Here is a 12,719-nt window from a genome sequence, read left to right as displayed (position 1 = left end):
AAATCCACACATTTTCATTCTCTGAGTGAATAGGTTTCTTAAAGGGTTAATGTTACCAAGAAGATGGAGCCAGGCTTTCCATAGTGTATGGTGGGAAGGCAAGAGGCAACAGGAGTAAGATGAAGCCAAAGAAGCCGAAGAGGTTCAAATCAAATATTCTGAAAAGCATTTTCTCTATGAGGACAGTTCAGGCAGTAAAACAGGCTGAGAAACAGGGAATTTCAGTCTCCATCCTCTGAGGTTTTCAAGACCCAACCCAATAAAGTTGGAGATTTCATCTGGCAGGGCTGTTTTTCTGTACAACACCTGGATTTTGTGCTTCAAGTTGCTTCTTTGAGTCAATAATACAATTTGAACAACAGATTTGATCTCTGTGTCAGACCTTGATAGGTCTTCTAATGGTTTGTTATTCTCATCCTGTCCTAGCAGAACTGTGGTGACTCTCCATCCCACCAGCTTGCCATGGGGAGAGGTCTGAGGACACTCAGGGCAAAGGCATAGGCTCAACAGGCAGGGATGCCCAAAGCTGGCATTGTTTCATTAATAGGCAGTTTTGTTTTCTCTTATCAGTGTAATATTCCTTTAGCTGAGGAGCTTTTACACTCAACCTATAATCTTAGCTTGACATTTTCATTTTCTCCTCTGTCTCATCCAACAGTTACAGTGTCGTGTTATTATACACTACTGCTTTTTCAGACCATTAGAGGTACCTGAACTTTGAAAACAAAGTAAGTGATTTTGATACAGTGGATAATTCAGTCTGACTCTGATAGCAGATGTCATAAAAGGTGCTGCTGTCTGGGTTTTACAAATAACTTTGTTCTGTAAATGGCTAGTTTAAGTACAAAAACTGTGACTGTTTTTTCTCATTCTCAGTGCTTGGCATCATATAGAAGAAAGGAAATATACCGCAAGGTGAAGTGTGTGGATGAAAAACAACTCCAAGTAGATGAAAGCTTCTGTGATCCTGCCACAAAGCCTCCATCAACCAAAAACTGCAGGATACCTCCCTCTAAATATGTTGTGTTTACAGGAGAACTGTCCCAGGTAAAAAAAAATACTGCTTGCACATCTTTTATATAACTTTCCAATTATGAATGTTATATTGCTAATAATTAGCAATATTGCTATATTGCTAATACAATAGTGTTAATATTGTAATGTGTATACTCTGTGTGCAGAGCAAAACCAAAGAAGTGTATTTTCATCTGAACATGGGTATGTAAACTTTTTCCATCCCCTTACCTGCATAACTGTTGTAGACCTTCACTTTGAAGCACACCGATGTACCAGCTCCGAGGTGGCACCCATCAATCAGATGAGATGTTTTTGCCAAAGCAAGGATCGCAGCTGACTTATCTGTAATTGCAAAGCTGCAGAAAGCTTCAGTTTCCATAGAAATAATAACTGTGCATATATTCTAGTGCTCAGCCAGCTGTGGACTTGGCTACCAGCAGAGGTTCACATACTGTGTTGGAATCCATTCTGTTCAAAATCAGCACGTCCATGGCCTTCAAGCTGTAATGTACCGAGAATGCCCAGTAGAGCCATCCCCCTACATTTACAAATGTAATATCAAAGGATGTTCACAAGCAGCTACCTGGAGAGTGGGGAAGTGGACCAAAGTGAGTATAGATGTGCAAGCTCATTTTTGATAGTTGCCTTAAACAGAAATGAATGCCATGACTAATTTGCTGGCATAATTATGTTAATTATTTACTACCTTCTAAACTAACTGTTCATGTCTATCTCTGTCTAGTGCTCAGTGTCTTGTGGAGTGGGGGTAAAGGAGAGAACCGTAGAATGTATGACTGAAAATGGCTTATCCAGTGACTTGTGCCTGGCACATTTAAAACCAGATGCCAGAAAGGTCTGCCATGAAGAAGAATGTAAGTGACAGCTGTAATTTTCAGCTCTTATTAATGTTTTTTCCGGATTACTTCTATAAAAGCTATAAATATGTTTGGAGAACAATTATGCAAAATGAAGTCCTCACCTAAGTTCTATTCATGAAATATTAATACGATTTAATCATTCGTCTTGAAGGTGAAATTCATACCACCTGCAAAGATATCCAGATTAAAAAAGGGATTAGAAAGGATGGTGAATACCTACTTAACATTAAGGGAAGGATGATAAAGGTAATCTTAATATTAATGATTTTTTATGAGCACATATTTTTATGAAACAATACTGTTCTAATAAAGATCTTGCTAAGGGTTGTATTTCCTTTTCCAGATTTATTGCTCAGGCATGCACTTAGAGAATCCCAAAGAATATTTGACATTGGTAAAAGGTGAAGCAGACAACTTTTCTGAAGTATATGGACTCAGGTAAAAAAGTGGCTTTGTAACTTTATGAAGTGCATTTATGCCTCCCAAAGAGAATAAAATAATACTTTTTTGAGAACAGATGAGTAGAACCTTTTTCCTTGGTTTTCTGTTTTGAATATTCAGGCACATAAACACACATGCAGAAATATGAATACTTCAAAGCTGAAATTGTGTTAATTGCACTAAATGATTATTGAAAAATTCTATCTTGACCAGAGTAGAAATGGCTTCAATCCATATTAGTGTTTCAGTTCAGCCAAGATTAATAGCTGAGCTTCTTGTTTGGTAGCTGTTTAGTATACTTATGTGGCATAGTGCAATGCAATTATTTTCCACTATAAAGTTATGTTATGGAAAAATGTCAAAAGGAAAAAAATCTTTTCTATTCTTTAGGCTGCAAAATCCATATGAATGTCCTTTCAATGGAAGCAGAAGGCAGGACTGCGCCTGTCGGAATGATTACCTTGCAGCTGGCTTCACAATTTTTAGCAAAATAAGACTTGATGTAGCTTCCATGCAAATAAAAAGTAAGCATTTTGGCATTCTATTGAGACTTCATGGTCATGAATACCAAATTACCACTTTGACCCAATTATAGATCCAGTTGTGCAGTTTTGGGCAAAGTAAATTCTGATTTCCTGTAGGAAGTAAATGGAAATCAAAGAAAGAGAAACTGCCGCCTCTTCCCTTGTTAGTTTGTCCCAAGCAGGCAAGTGTCACAAAGCTTACAAATTCATGTTTTATATGTAATCTAGCCTCAGTTTCTAAGGTCTTGTTACCATTACTCTGTTTCCTTTTAGTCCCTGAAATATATTTCTTGGGAAAGTCTTCCTATGCTGTACTTAGTCCCTTCTTAGTTGTTGGCAGACAGACTAAATGGACAGGGAACCTTGCAGCACTTTCAAGCCCCTGCCACCCCTGAAGGTGGCAAGGTGTCCCACAACCAGCTCACTTGGAGCTGTGTCCATGTGCACACCCATCCTCCTCTTAATCCCCCTCCTATCTCAGAAAGAGAACCGGGCTTGTTGAACTGATGTCGCATTAACCAAAATGGACTATTTAAAATGTAGTTTCTAAAAAACTGAACCAAAACACATGAAAAAGCCCCTCCAAAAAACAAACAAAACCCCCACCACCCAATGCAAACCAAACCAACCCTCCTTCCCCATCTTTATGCCTTTTCACACTGTTTTCACCTGAACTTCTAAAGCAGCAGATTCAGCTTTGAGTAATTTTCTGTCTTCTAGCCACAGATTTTCTTTTTGCTCAGACTATACTTGGGAGAGCAGTTCCTTTTGCTACAGCTGGAGACTGCTACAGTGCTGCCAGATGTCCACAGGTACGTATGATTTCTTATCTCCTTGAAATGTGCATGTAAAAGTGTGGGTGGGGAAATAATCTGTGTGTCTGGTTTAGAACTGTAAGGCTCTAAACCAATATGCTGTTCTGTCTAATCTGTGTACTACAGTAATAGGTATTTTTTTCCTTACTCTCTCCTGTTGCACCATCTCTCCATCCTTTAGTGGGTATGCCCAGGTGTACAATAATAAGCATAGTACATGCATTAAATATATTTCCTAGCATTAATGTAATGCAATAGGGTAGATAATGTACAATTATACATAATAATGTACAATCCTACATAATGGTAATGGGGAGAGGGAAGTGGTTTGGTCCACACTTTCCCTCTAGGCTTCATCTATGTATACACGGCTTTCAATGTATTTCCTGTATTGCTCTCCTTCCCTCTGCACTTGATGTATCCTTTGTTTCCCCTAACCTCTTCTCAATCTTTGTTCTCCACCAGTGAGGAAGGAAGAGGAGGAAAATTCCTTTCCTGTAATCCTGTAGAATTTTTCTTGTCTTTGTTTCTCTCCCAATGTTTCCTATCTCTGAAGGCTACCTATTTATCAGTATAATCCTGTTGGGCAGCATAATTTAAAATGCGTACATCCATCAGTGTCTTTACATTAGTGTTTTAGTTTGGATTGGATGGTGCTTTTTAAATTAATCTCTGTATTGTCCCATTTTACTGTTTGTGGGTTCACATCACAGAGCAATTTTGAAAAACATGAACAATGTCTTTTGGATGAAATTAAACCAAACAATGAGCTCCAGAAAAAGGATCTTAAGGCACTCTAACTGCTAATGCGGACTTGATCTATGGGTCTAGATGAGAGTTAGTCCAAAGTAAACCCCCCCTGTGTACAGACATTGGGCTTTCTAACTCAATATTTTCTTTTATAGGTATGATCATACTGCAGTGTCCTTACTAAAATGCAGCCATAGCCCTAGTCTGAACCAGTCAACCTAGGTGGCCTTTGGAGTCCGTTGGCAGAAATGGGAGTCCTAGAAAGCAGTCTGGCTAGTCTTACCCTATTAAATGCCTTAGGGGGAGGTCAGCTGTCCTCTGGAAGTGCATATTTCTTTTTCTGTAGCTCCCTTTAAAAGGGGGATAAAACTGACTAGCTCAGACTTGCATAGAAGTGAATCCCTGCTGTCCATCTATCCTAGGTGCTTCAACTTCAGACAGGCTACAGGGGTGGATGTATTCAAGGGCAGCTAGAGACGATTTATAGAATCATAGAATAGTTAGGGTTGGAAAGGACCTTAAGATCATCAAGTTCCACCCCTCCTGCTATGCGCAGGGACACCTCACACTAAACCATCTCACCCAAGGCTTCTTCCAACCTGGTCTTGAACACTGCCAGGGGTGGAGCATTCACAACCTCCCTGGGCAGCCTATTCCAGTGCCTCACCACCCTAACAGGAAAGAACTTACACCTTATATCCAATCTAAACTTCCCCGCTGTAAGTTTTAACCCATTACCCCTTGTCCTGTCACTACAGTCCCTAATGAAGAGTCCATCCCCAGCATCCCTATAGGCCCCCTTCAGATACTGGAAGGCTGCTATGAGGTCTCCACGCAGCCTTCTCTTCTCCAGGCTGAACAGCCTGTCTTCATACAGGAGGTGCTCCAGTCCCCTGATCATCCTCGTGGCCCTCCTCTGGACTTGTTCCAACAGTTCCATGTCCTTTTTATGTTGAGGACACCAGAACTGCACACAATACTCCAAGTGAGGTCTCAGGAGAGCAGAGTAGAGGGGCAGGATCACCTCCTTCGACCTGCTGGTCACGCTCCTTTTGATGCAGCCCAGGATACGGTTGGCTTTCTGGGCTGCAAGTGCACACTGAAGCCGGCTCATGTTCATTTTCTCATCGACCAGCACCCCCAAGTCCTTCTCCGCAGGGCTGCTCTGAATCTCTTCTCTGCCCAGCCTGTAGCTGTGCCTGGGATTGCTCCGACCCAGGTGTAGGACCTTGCACTTGGCATGGTTAAACTTCATGAGGTTGGCATCAGCCCACCTCACAAGCGTGTCAAGGTCCCTCTGGATGGCATTCCTTCCCTCCAGCGTATCAACCGAACCACACAGCTTGGTGTCATCGGCAAACTTGCTGAGGGCGCACTCAATCCCACTGTCCATGTCAGCGACAAAGATGTTGAACAAGACCGGTCCCAACACCAATCCCTGAGGGACACCACTCGTTACTGGTCTCCAGCTGGACATTGAGCCATTGACCACAACTCTTTGTGTGCGGCCATCCAGCCAGTTCTTTATCCACTGAGTGGTCCATTCATCAAATTGATGTCTCTCCAATTTAGAGACAAGGATGTCGTGTGGGACAGTGTCAAACGCTTTACACAAATCCAGGTAGATGACATCAACTGCTCTACCGCTGTCCATCAGTTCTGTAGCCCCATCATAGAAGGCCACCAAATTGGTCAGGCAGGATTTCCCCTTAGTGAAGCCATGCTGGCTGTCACCAAGCACCTTGTTTTTCATGTGCCTTAGCATGCCTTCCAGGAGAATCTGCTCCAAGATTTTGCCAGGCACAGAGGTGAGACTGACTGGTCTGTAATTCCCCGGGTCATCCATTTTCCCCTTCTTGAAAATGGGGGTTATATTTCCCTTTTTCCAGTCGTTGGGAACTTCACCTGACTGCCATGATTTTTCAAATATGATGGCCAGCGGCTTAGCAACTTCATTCGCCAGCTCCTTCAGGACCTGCGGATGGATTTCATCAGGTTCCATGGACTTGTGGACCTTCAGGTTCTTAGGATGGTCTCGAACCAGATCCTCTCCTACAGTGGGCCCGAGGTCTTCATTCTCACAGCCCTGCTTCTGCCTTTCAAGACTTGGGTGGTGCGGTCAGAGCCTTTGCCAGTGAAGACCGAGGCAAAGAAGTCATTCAGAACCTCAGCCTTCTCCAAATCCTGTGTAGCTAGTTCTCCCGAGAGCTTCCTGAGGGGGCCTATGTTGTCCCTAGTCTGTTTTTTATTTGCTACGTACCTATAGAATCCCTTCCTGTTATCCTTATGTGCAATTTAGTTACAAATGAAGTGCCTAAGTTAGGCAGACCCCTGGCAAAAAACAGTTGCAGTATTGCATACCTTCAACATGCGGATTCTTTGAGCTTAGTACAGTACAAATCTACTTGCAATCTGTTACTTCTGTTGGGAAGTCATCCTGCTTACATGACTTTGCACTTACACACTTCCATCTGTAAGATCTGCACTGAAGCTAACAGTTTTAATGCAGTAAAAAGGCCTCCATTCCTCCACTATCAGACTTTGAAATCTGTTCCTGGCCTTGAGTATGCTGCATGACACGTCAGAGAGCTGTTAAGCTGTTATTATAATTGTACATAGCACTTCTCATTTATTTTTACCAAATGATACCACTGTGAGTGGAGTTCAGTCCTATTAATTGTGGAAAGCATTCCACACCATTTATCTGAATTTCTTCCAGATGCTTTATTCATTAAATGGAAATCTTCCCCTTTTTTTGGCACTTGAAGAGCAACCTACCCTATCCATATATTAGCTCATCTTGAGTATATGAGTGCTATAAACACAGCAATTTTACACTGAAGTGCTCTCTAAACAAATCTCCATATCAAACCTTACAATATTGATTTATTTTAATGAAGGATTTCCAGTGAATCACAAGAATAAAGGCTGAACACTGTACTTTAATGCATGCACACATACATATACCCACATACACATTCATATATAAATATATCTGACTATGACAATATTGAGCAATAAAATACAGAAGTTACCTTATGTAGTAGAAACATCTTTGCTAAAGCTTTGATCTCAGGATTTGGCAATTTTAACTAGGTTTGGAAACAGAAATTCAGGCCTTCAGTGAATTGTATGGAAGCGTGCAGCAGTTTTCTGACTGCAGTGCTGCCTCAACTGACCATTTGGCTGTTTGTGGAGGCAGTACTTCTTTCCAATGCATTGCACTGGTGTGAATGCAGTTTCATGATTTCATCATTTTCTGTACCCCAGTAGATTTACCAAGGCATTTACCATGCATGTTGCTTTTAATGTATTTCTTATTCTCATATGAACTGATTCTGTTTTAATGCTAATCTTAAAAGAGAGTGGTTTTGCGTATGCAAATACTTTAGAATCCATAAATTGTTATGAGTGATTTGCATTGTGAAACATTTCATTTAGCAATGAGTTTATTTGTTTTAACCTACATATATGTTCCTGTTCAATCATGTTATTTGTTATACTCAAAAAGAAATGGGTGATGATGATGCTTGGCCAGAGCACTTGCAAAAATTAGAGAACTGGATGGCTAAGAAATGATTGTCTGTAATTTCCAAACACAAATAGGTCCCTACCATCTTATGTCCAAAAAGTTCAGGCACTTCAGTAAAAGTACTTAGTTCTTGCATGTTGCAAGTTTGTACATTTTGTAAACTAAAATTTAATATGTAGGCATCAGGCTAAAAGAATTGTCTGATGTTATTTCTGTATTCAGACTGCAGACAGATGCTACAGATCAGCTGATGCACAAGTGGCACTTGCAACAGAATGGCTTGTTTGTGTGTCTGTCCCGCAGATATGTCTGGGTTACAGTGCAGTTTAACTAAACCAGATTAAATACACACTTGCGAGTACTTAATGTCTATCTAGATATACCCTTAGTGATATGTGCAGATATGCCAATGTGAAGTGTTTTAGTGTTTTGCGCTCTGTTTGTCAGTTCTGTATTTTACCTTCTGCCTTTTTTGTTTGTTTGTTTTATTAGGGACAGTTCAGCATTAACTTGGCTGGTACGGGTCTGAGATTATCCAATACAGTCAGGTGGATTGCTCAGGGCAACTATGCAACTGCTGACATACACAAATCCCATGTAAGTCAATGTTGTTTTCCTTTACCTGCTCTTACGACTTGAATATCATGCCTCCAGAGGTGCAGGTGATGAGATTCAAGTGAAAGCTAATTGTGAACCAAAAGTAGTGCCCAAGGTCTCTGACTCATCTAAGTCTTCTTCCAGAAGTAATGAAAAAACTATGTTTAATTACACTGCCCAGGATCTAGTCCAGATCATCACTGCCTGCCTGCCCTCCTCTTACTGATTTTAAGAGCCTATTGTTATATTAATCAGATTCATTAGAAGTTTTGAAGATATCAATAATACATAAAAAATCCCAAACCAACAAAAAACCCAAACCCACACACCCCCCAAAAGCATTTTATTAAAGATAAACTGTTACAGAGTACCCTTATGGATTGCTTACCTCCAACTTGATATGTGTGGGGAACCAAATTGTTCAAGAATGGGAAGTATGCACAGTTTAAGACAACATTGGATGGTAAGCTGAGAAAGAAGGTGTAGGGCAGTGCCGTTACAGGACCTTTGTGTCAGTTTGGCTAATCTGATGAAGTGTTTTGGTTTAGTATTTGTAGGTACAATTTGTCAATAGCTTTTTTGCACAACTGTGACTTCAGTTGCGTTTGTTGGTTGACTGTTCTCTCTGTTTCCCAGGATGGTACTAAAATATATGGAAGATGTGGAGGATTTTGTGGAAAATGTATTCCTAACACAATTATTGGTCTCCAACTTGAAATACAGTGAGAGCTCAGATGTGGTAAGAGCATCAAAGGAGGGACATCTGCCATGTAGGTGCAAATTGTAGGTGCTGTGTATATATATATATATAGTAATTCTTTTATCTCTGTAACGCTCATTGCTGTAATGCTCACTACTAAGGAGTCCTGTTTTCTTCAGTATTTATTCAGGGATGTATTACCTGTTTGTGGGCTAGCAAGAGCATAAATCACAATCACAAACCTTCAGGTTTTAATAGAGAGGCATTCATTCAATGTGCAGCATATATTAGCAAGTAAATGGCACTGAGGTTACTACCATGAGAAACACTCTAAATTGTACCAAAATCTTAATATTTCACCTGCAACTAATCAGTGCCAGTTCTTTTTACAGTATTCAGTAAAATTTATTCTCTACTGGTTTTCTTGATCAACTGTACTAAAATACAGAAAGGGAAGAGTTATTGCTATGTAGAGAAGGCACTCAAACACTCAAACACTTCTAATTTTGTGAAACCTTTTAGGAATTATCTGTCAACGACTTACAGCAGGAAAGTATATAGCCAACATACTTGAGACAATTTCTCTAGATCTGTATGTTCCTCTGTCAGTAAAAGCATATTTTTTCCCTATCCCATTCATTATATTCTTTGTGGTGCTCAAATACTAGCAGTAATCCCGAGAAGTGTGGTTTAACCTCTGTAGTCTCTATAGCATGTTAAACATCTAGGCTTAGTTTTGTTGTGGTTACAGGAAAAGAAAATAAGGAAACAATTGGCTTGGAAACCTGATTTTCAATCCTCCTCTCTCGTCCAAGTATACTGTAAAAGCAGTGTATTCGGTTTACTGTAGCATCTTGTATGTGGTTCTATGAATATATATTTACTTAGACACTTTCTATCTCCACCTTACTCCTTTATACTGGCCAATGGCATCTTAGTAAAGGCGGTAGTGTGTGCCCCTCTTATATTCCAATTCAACATGGTTTTCAATAACCTTAGTGAAAACCCTGGGCAGAGGCAGCATCAAGCCCTGCAGTATTTTTGGTGTCCATCTTTGGTTCGGTTTGATTTTTCAGTGTTTGTAAATACAGCTCTAACATCTTCTAGTTAAAATTCTTTCTTCCAGAAAAGTAAGCAGATGGAAAGTTTCAAGGTTTAAAAAACAGTCTATCTCTTTAATTTGTTGGTTTGTATTCCTGTACAGTTCAGAAGTGCAGAAATATATGCCTATAAAGATAATACATTTCAGGGCCAACTCTCAGGTATTCAGAGCAAAGTTTTCTACATGCAAGATAACATAAATTATGTACCAGAGAACTGTACATGCTTCTTCTGACAATATGCATTCTGTAAACCAAATACTTGTTTTGAATGCCAGTACAATCGGTAGGTCAAATGGCAGCTATATTGTACTTTTACCCACAAAGAGTTAGGGAGGAATTAGCAATATGTATTAATTACAAACAATACTGTACCACAGAAGTGTAAGCAGCTACTTTTTAGATAACACATGTAGGTAATTATCTTGTGATCTCTGCATCAGAAATGTATTTTTGCACTATGTGCCTTTTATTAGTTGTAAACATTAATAAGAATACAAAAATGTTATTTTCCTAGAAATGTTTACATTTGTAATTAAAATCTTGTAATTTATAAAATATTTATATAATAAATGTGCTTGTGTGAATGGCACCAGAGTATTTTGCCTTTTTTTGTTTCTTTGGTTTTGGTATGAAATGCTTAGTACAGAATGTTATAAAAACATTTCAACTCATTTATGCACAGAATAAGTACATTCTTAGTACCTCTTTACAGTAATATGCATGGATTTACACTGGAATAACTGCCACACAAGGAGGTTATAGTCACAGGAGTATTTTCCATGGTAACAAATCCTACTTCAGAGGTATGAACTCCATGTCTGTGTGCTCTTTCTAGTTGACCCCCCATATTCACTTATACCTTTCCTGGGAGCTTGACCTGTACATTGTTCACTGAAATAATGTAGAAATCTGAAATAATCTTCCTTGTGCTAAATTGAGATAAATTCCTTTATAGTACGGTCCCTTGACACCTACTTTGGCAGAAGGGGAGCTGCAGTTGCCGTCCCCAGGAGGACCATTTTCTCTTCACCCCTGAACTCCAGTTAAGGGCTAGAAAACATTTAACTCTGCTGGCACAAAATCAGTCTGAAAATCTACTGAAAAGACACTCAAAAAAGTGACTTCTAACCCAATATTGAATACAACATGTTTTCATTGGGTAATGGTAGTGATTTTTGAGTAAACATCGATTTTCTATAATTGTATAGAAAACAAACTCCATGGCCCAACACCAACTTCTGCATAAAACAGCCCTGTGTTGTATTGTAGTTTTTTCAATCTTTTCTTTCTCTTATTGCTGCTTTGCAGTTTCAGCCCTAATGTAGGGAGGAAGTACTTGTGTGTTCTGGCATTTTGGGAATTCCTTGTGGGAGGATTTTGATTTTGTTGAGAAAAAGGGTGTAGTCAGTCACCCCATTTCAACTTATTTTCATCCCAAGGGCAATTTAAGAAGAACATGAGCCTGATGATCAGTCCTGAAGAATGTGATGATATTTTGATGATGATTTGGTGAAGACTTGATGATGTTGACATGGCTCAAGGTCCATGCAATAAAATGAGCATCATGGGTTCTACAGCGCAGGATGATGTTTCCATCTCCTTTAACTGACATTGCTGTGGATTTCCGTCCCACTGAGCCGGCGAGATGCTGCCAGAGCACTAGGGTGCTCCATGAGAGTGCTGCGAGCTCCACCTCGTGGATCCGAGCGTGCAGAGCTGCCCATGGCTGGTAGCACCCAGCGAGTTCTCCACCCTTGGCAGATGCCGAGGAAATGAAATGCTGAACCGTTCTGTCACTATTCCATACAGAGGAAGTAATAATTAGGGAATGGTAATAGTTAAATATGATTGCAACAATGCAGTGCTAGACGTCTTCTAGGACATTTTCAATCCCTTTAATGACATCATCAAATATTAGGTGACACAACTGCACTCGCTTACTTGTGTGTAACACACACACACACACACACACACATTTAGGGTTTATCTGAATATTGAATGCTGAAGATGTACTACATGTATAAGACCTTGTTGCTCACATTTACATAACAAAATGTCGCTTGATGTGATATGAAATGGTGTACTTGTGACATCTCTTGATGAAGACATGATCTTGATGTCTTCTACCCGCATTTCCCCAAAGTTTATATCTTGGAGGTAGCAGAGGAGCTGGAAACCCAGAAACCCTGTCTCTGGATCCACTAACAGGTCTCCATCCTAGCTGAATTCATCCTGGCATGCTTTGCTGTGCCACTCTTCCTGTAGAGAAAAGCAGGTGCTTGAGCCAGAACATGTGTGTTGTACAAACAGGTGATCCCCCTATGCTCATGGAAAGAGCTATGACTGTGTGATTTCAGCACGT

At 40.1% G+C, this 12,719-nt stretch overlaps 1 protein-coding gene across 3 annotated transcripts in view; it reads left to right on the top strand.

Annotated features, from left to right (window-relative positions):
* ADAMTS20 (ADAM metallopeptidase with thrombospondin type 1 motif 20) overlaps positions 1–10,944 on the top strand; it is an 88,372-nt gene extending 77,428 nt beyond the window's left edge. For 2 of the 3 annotated variants that reach the window (XM_061361186.1, XM_061361185.1), the window contains exons 31-39: positions 877–1,047; positions 1,425–1,625; positions 1,760–1,889; positions 2,047–2,141; positions 2,239–2,333; positions 2,727–2,860; positions 3,581–3,672; positions 8,450–8,554; positions 9,191–10,944. In XM_061361186.1, the coding sequence (XP_061217170.1) occupies positions 877–1,047; positions 1,425–1,625; positions 1,760–1,889; positions 2,047–2,141; positions 2,239–2,333; positions 2,727–2,860; positions 3,581–3,672; positions 8,450–8,554; positions 9,191–9,280 (1,113 nt within the window). In that variant the 3' untranslated portion in view covers positions 9,281–10,944. The remainder of the gene's footprint in view (positions 1–876; positions 1,048–1,424; positions 1,626–1,759; positions 1,890–2,046; positions 2,142–2,238; positions 2,334–2,726; positions 2,861–3,580; positions 3,673–8,449; positions 8,555–9,190) is intronic. The other variant, XR_009726639.1, reaches the window with a different exon arrangement.
* Positions 10,945–12,719: the final 1,775 nt, after the last annotated feature.

Source organism: Neopsephotus bourkii, unplaced genomic scaffold (genome assembly GCF_033783945.1).
Source record: "Neopsephotus bourkii isolate Nb327-2 ecotype Australia unplaced genomic scaffold, CSIRO-AGI_Nbou_v1 NB_1053, whole genome shotgun sequence".
In the NCBI taxonomy this organism is placed as follows: domain Eukaryota; kingdom Metazoa; phylum Chordata; class Aves; order Psittaciformes; family Psittacidae; genus Neopsephotus; species Neopsephotus bourkii.
This window is presented reverse-complemented; position numbering and strand designations above follow the sequence as displayed.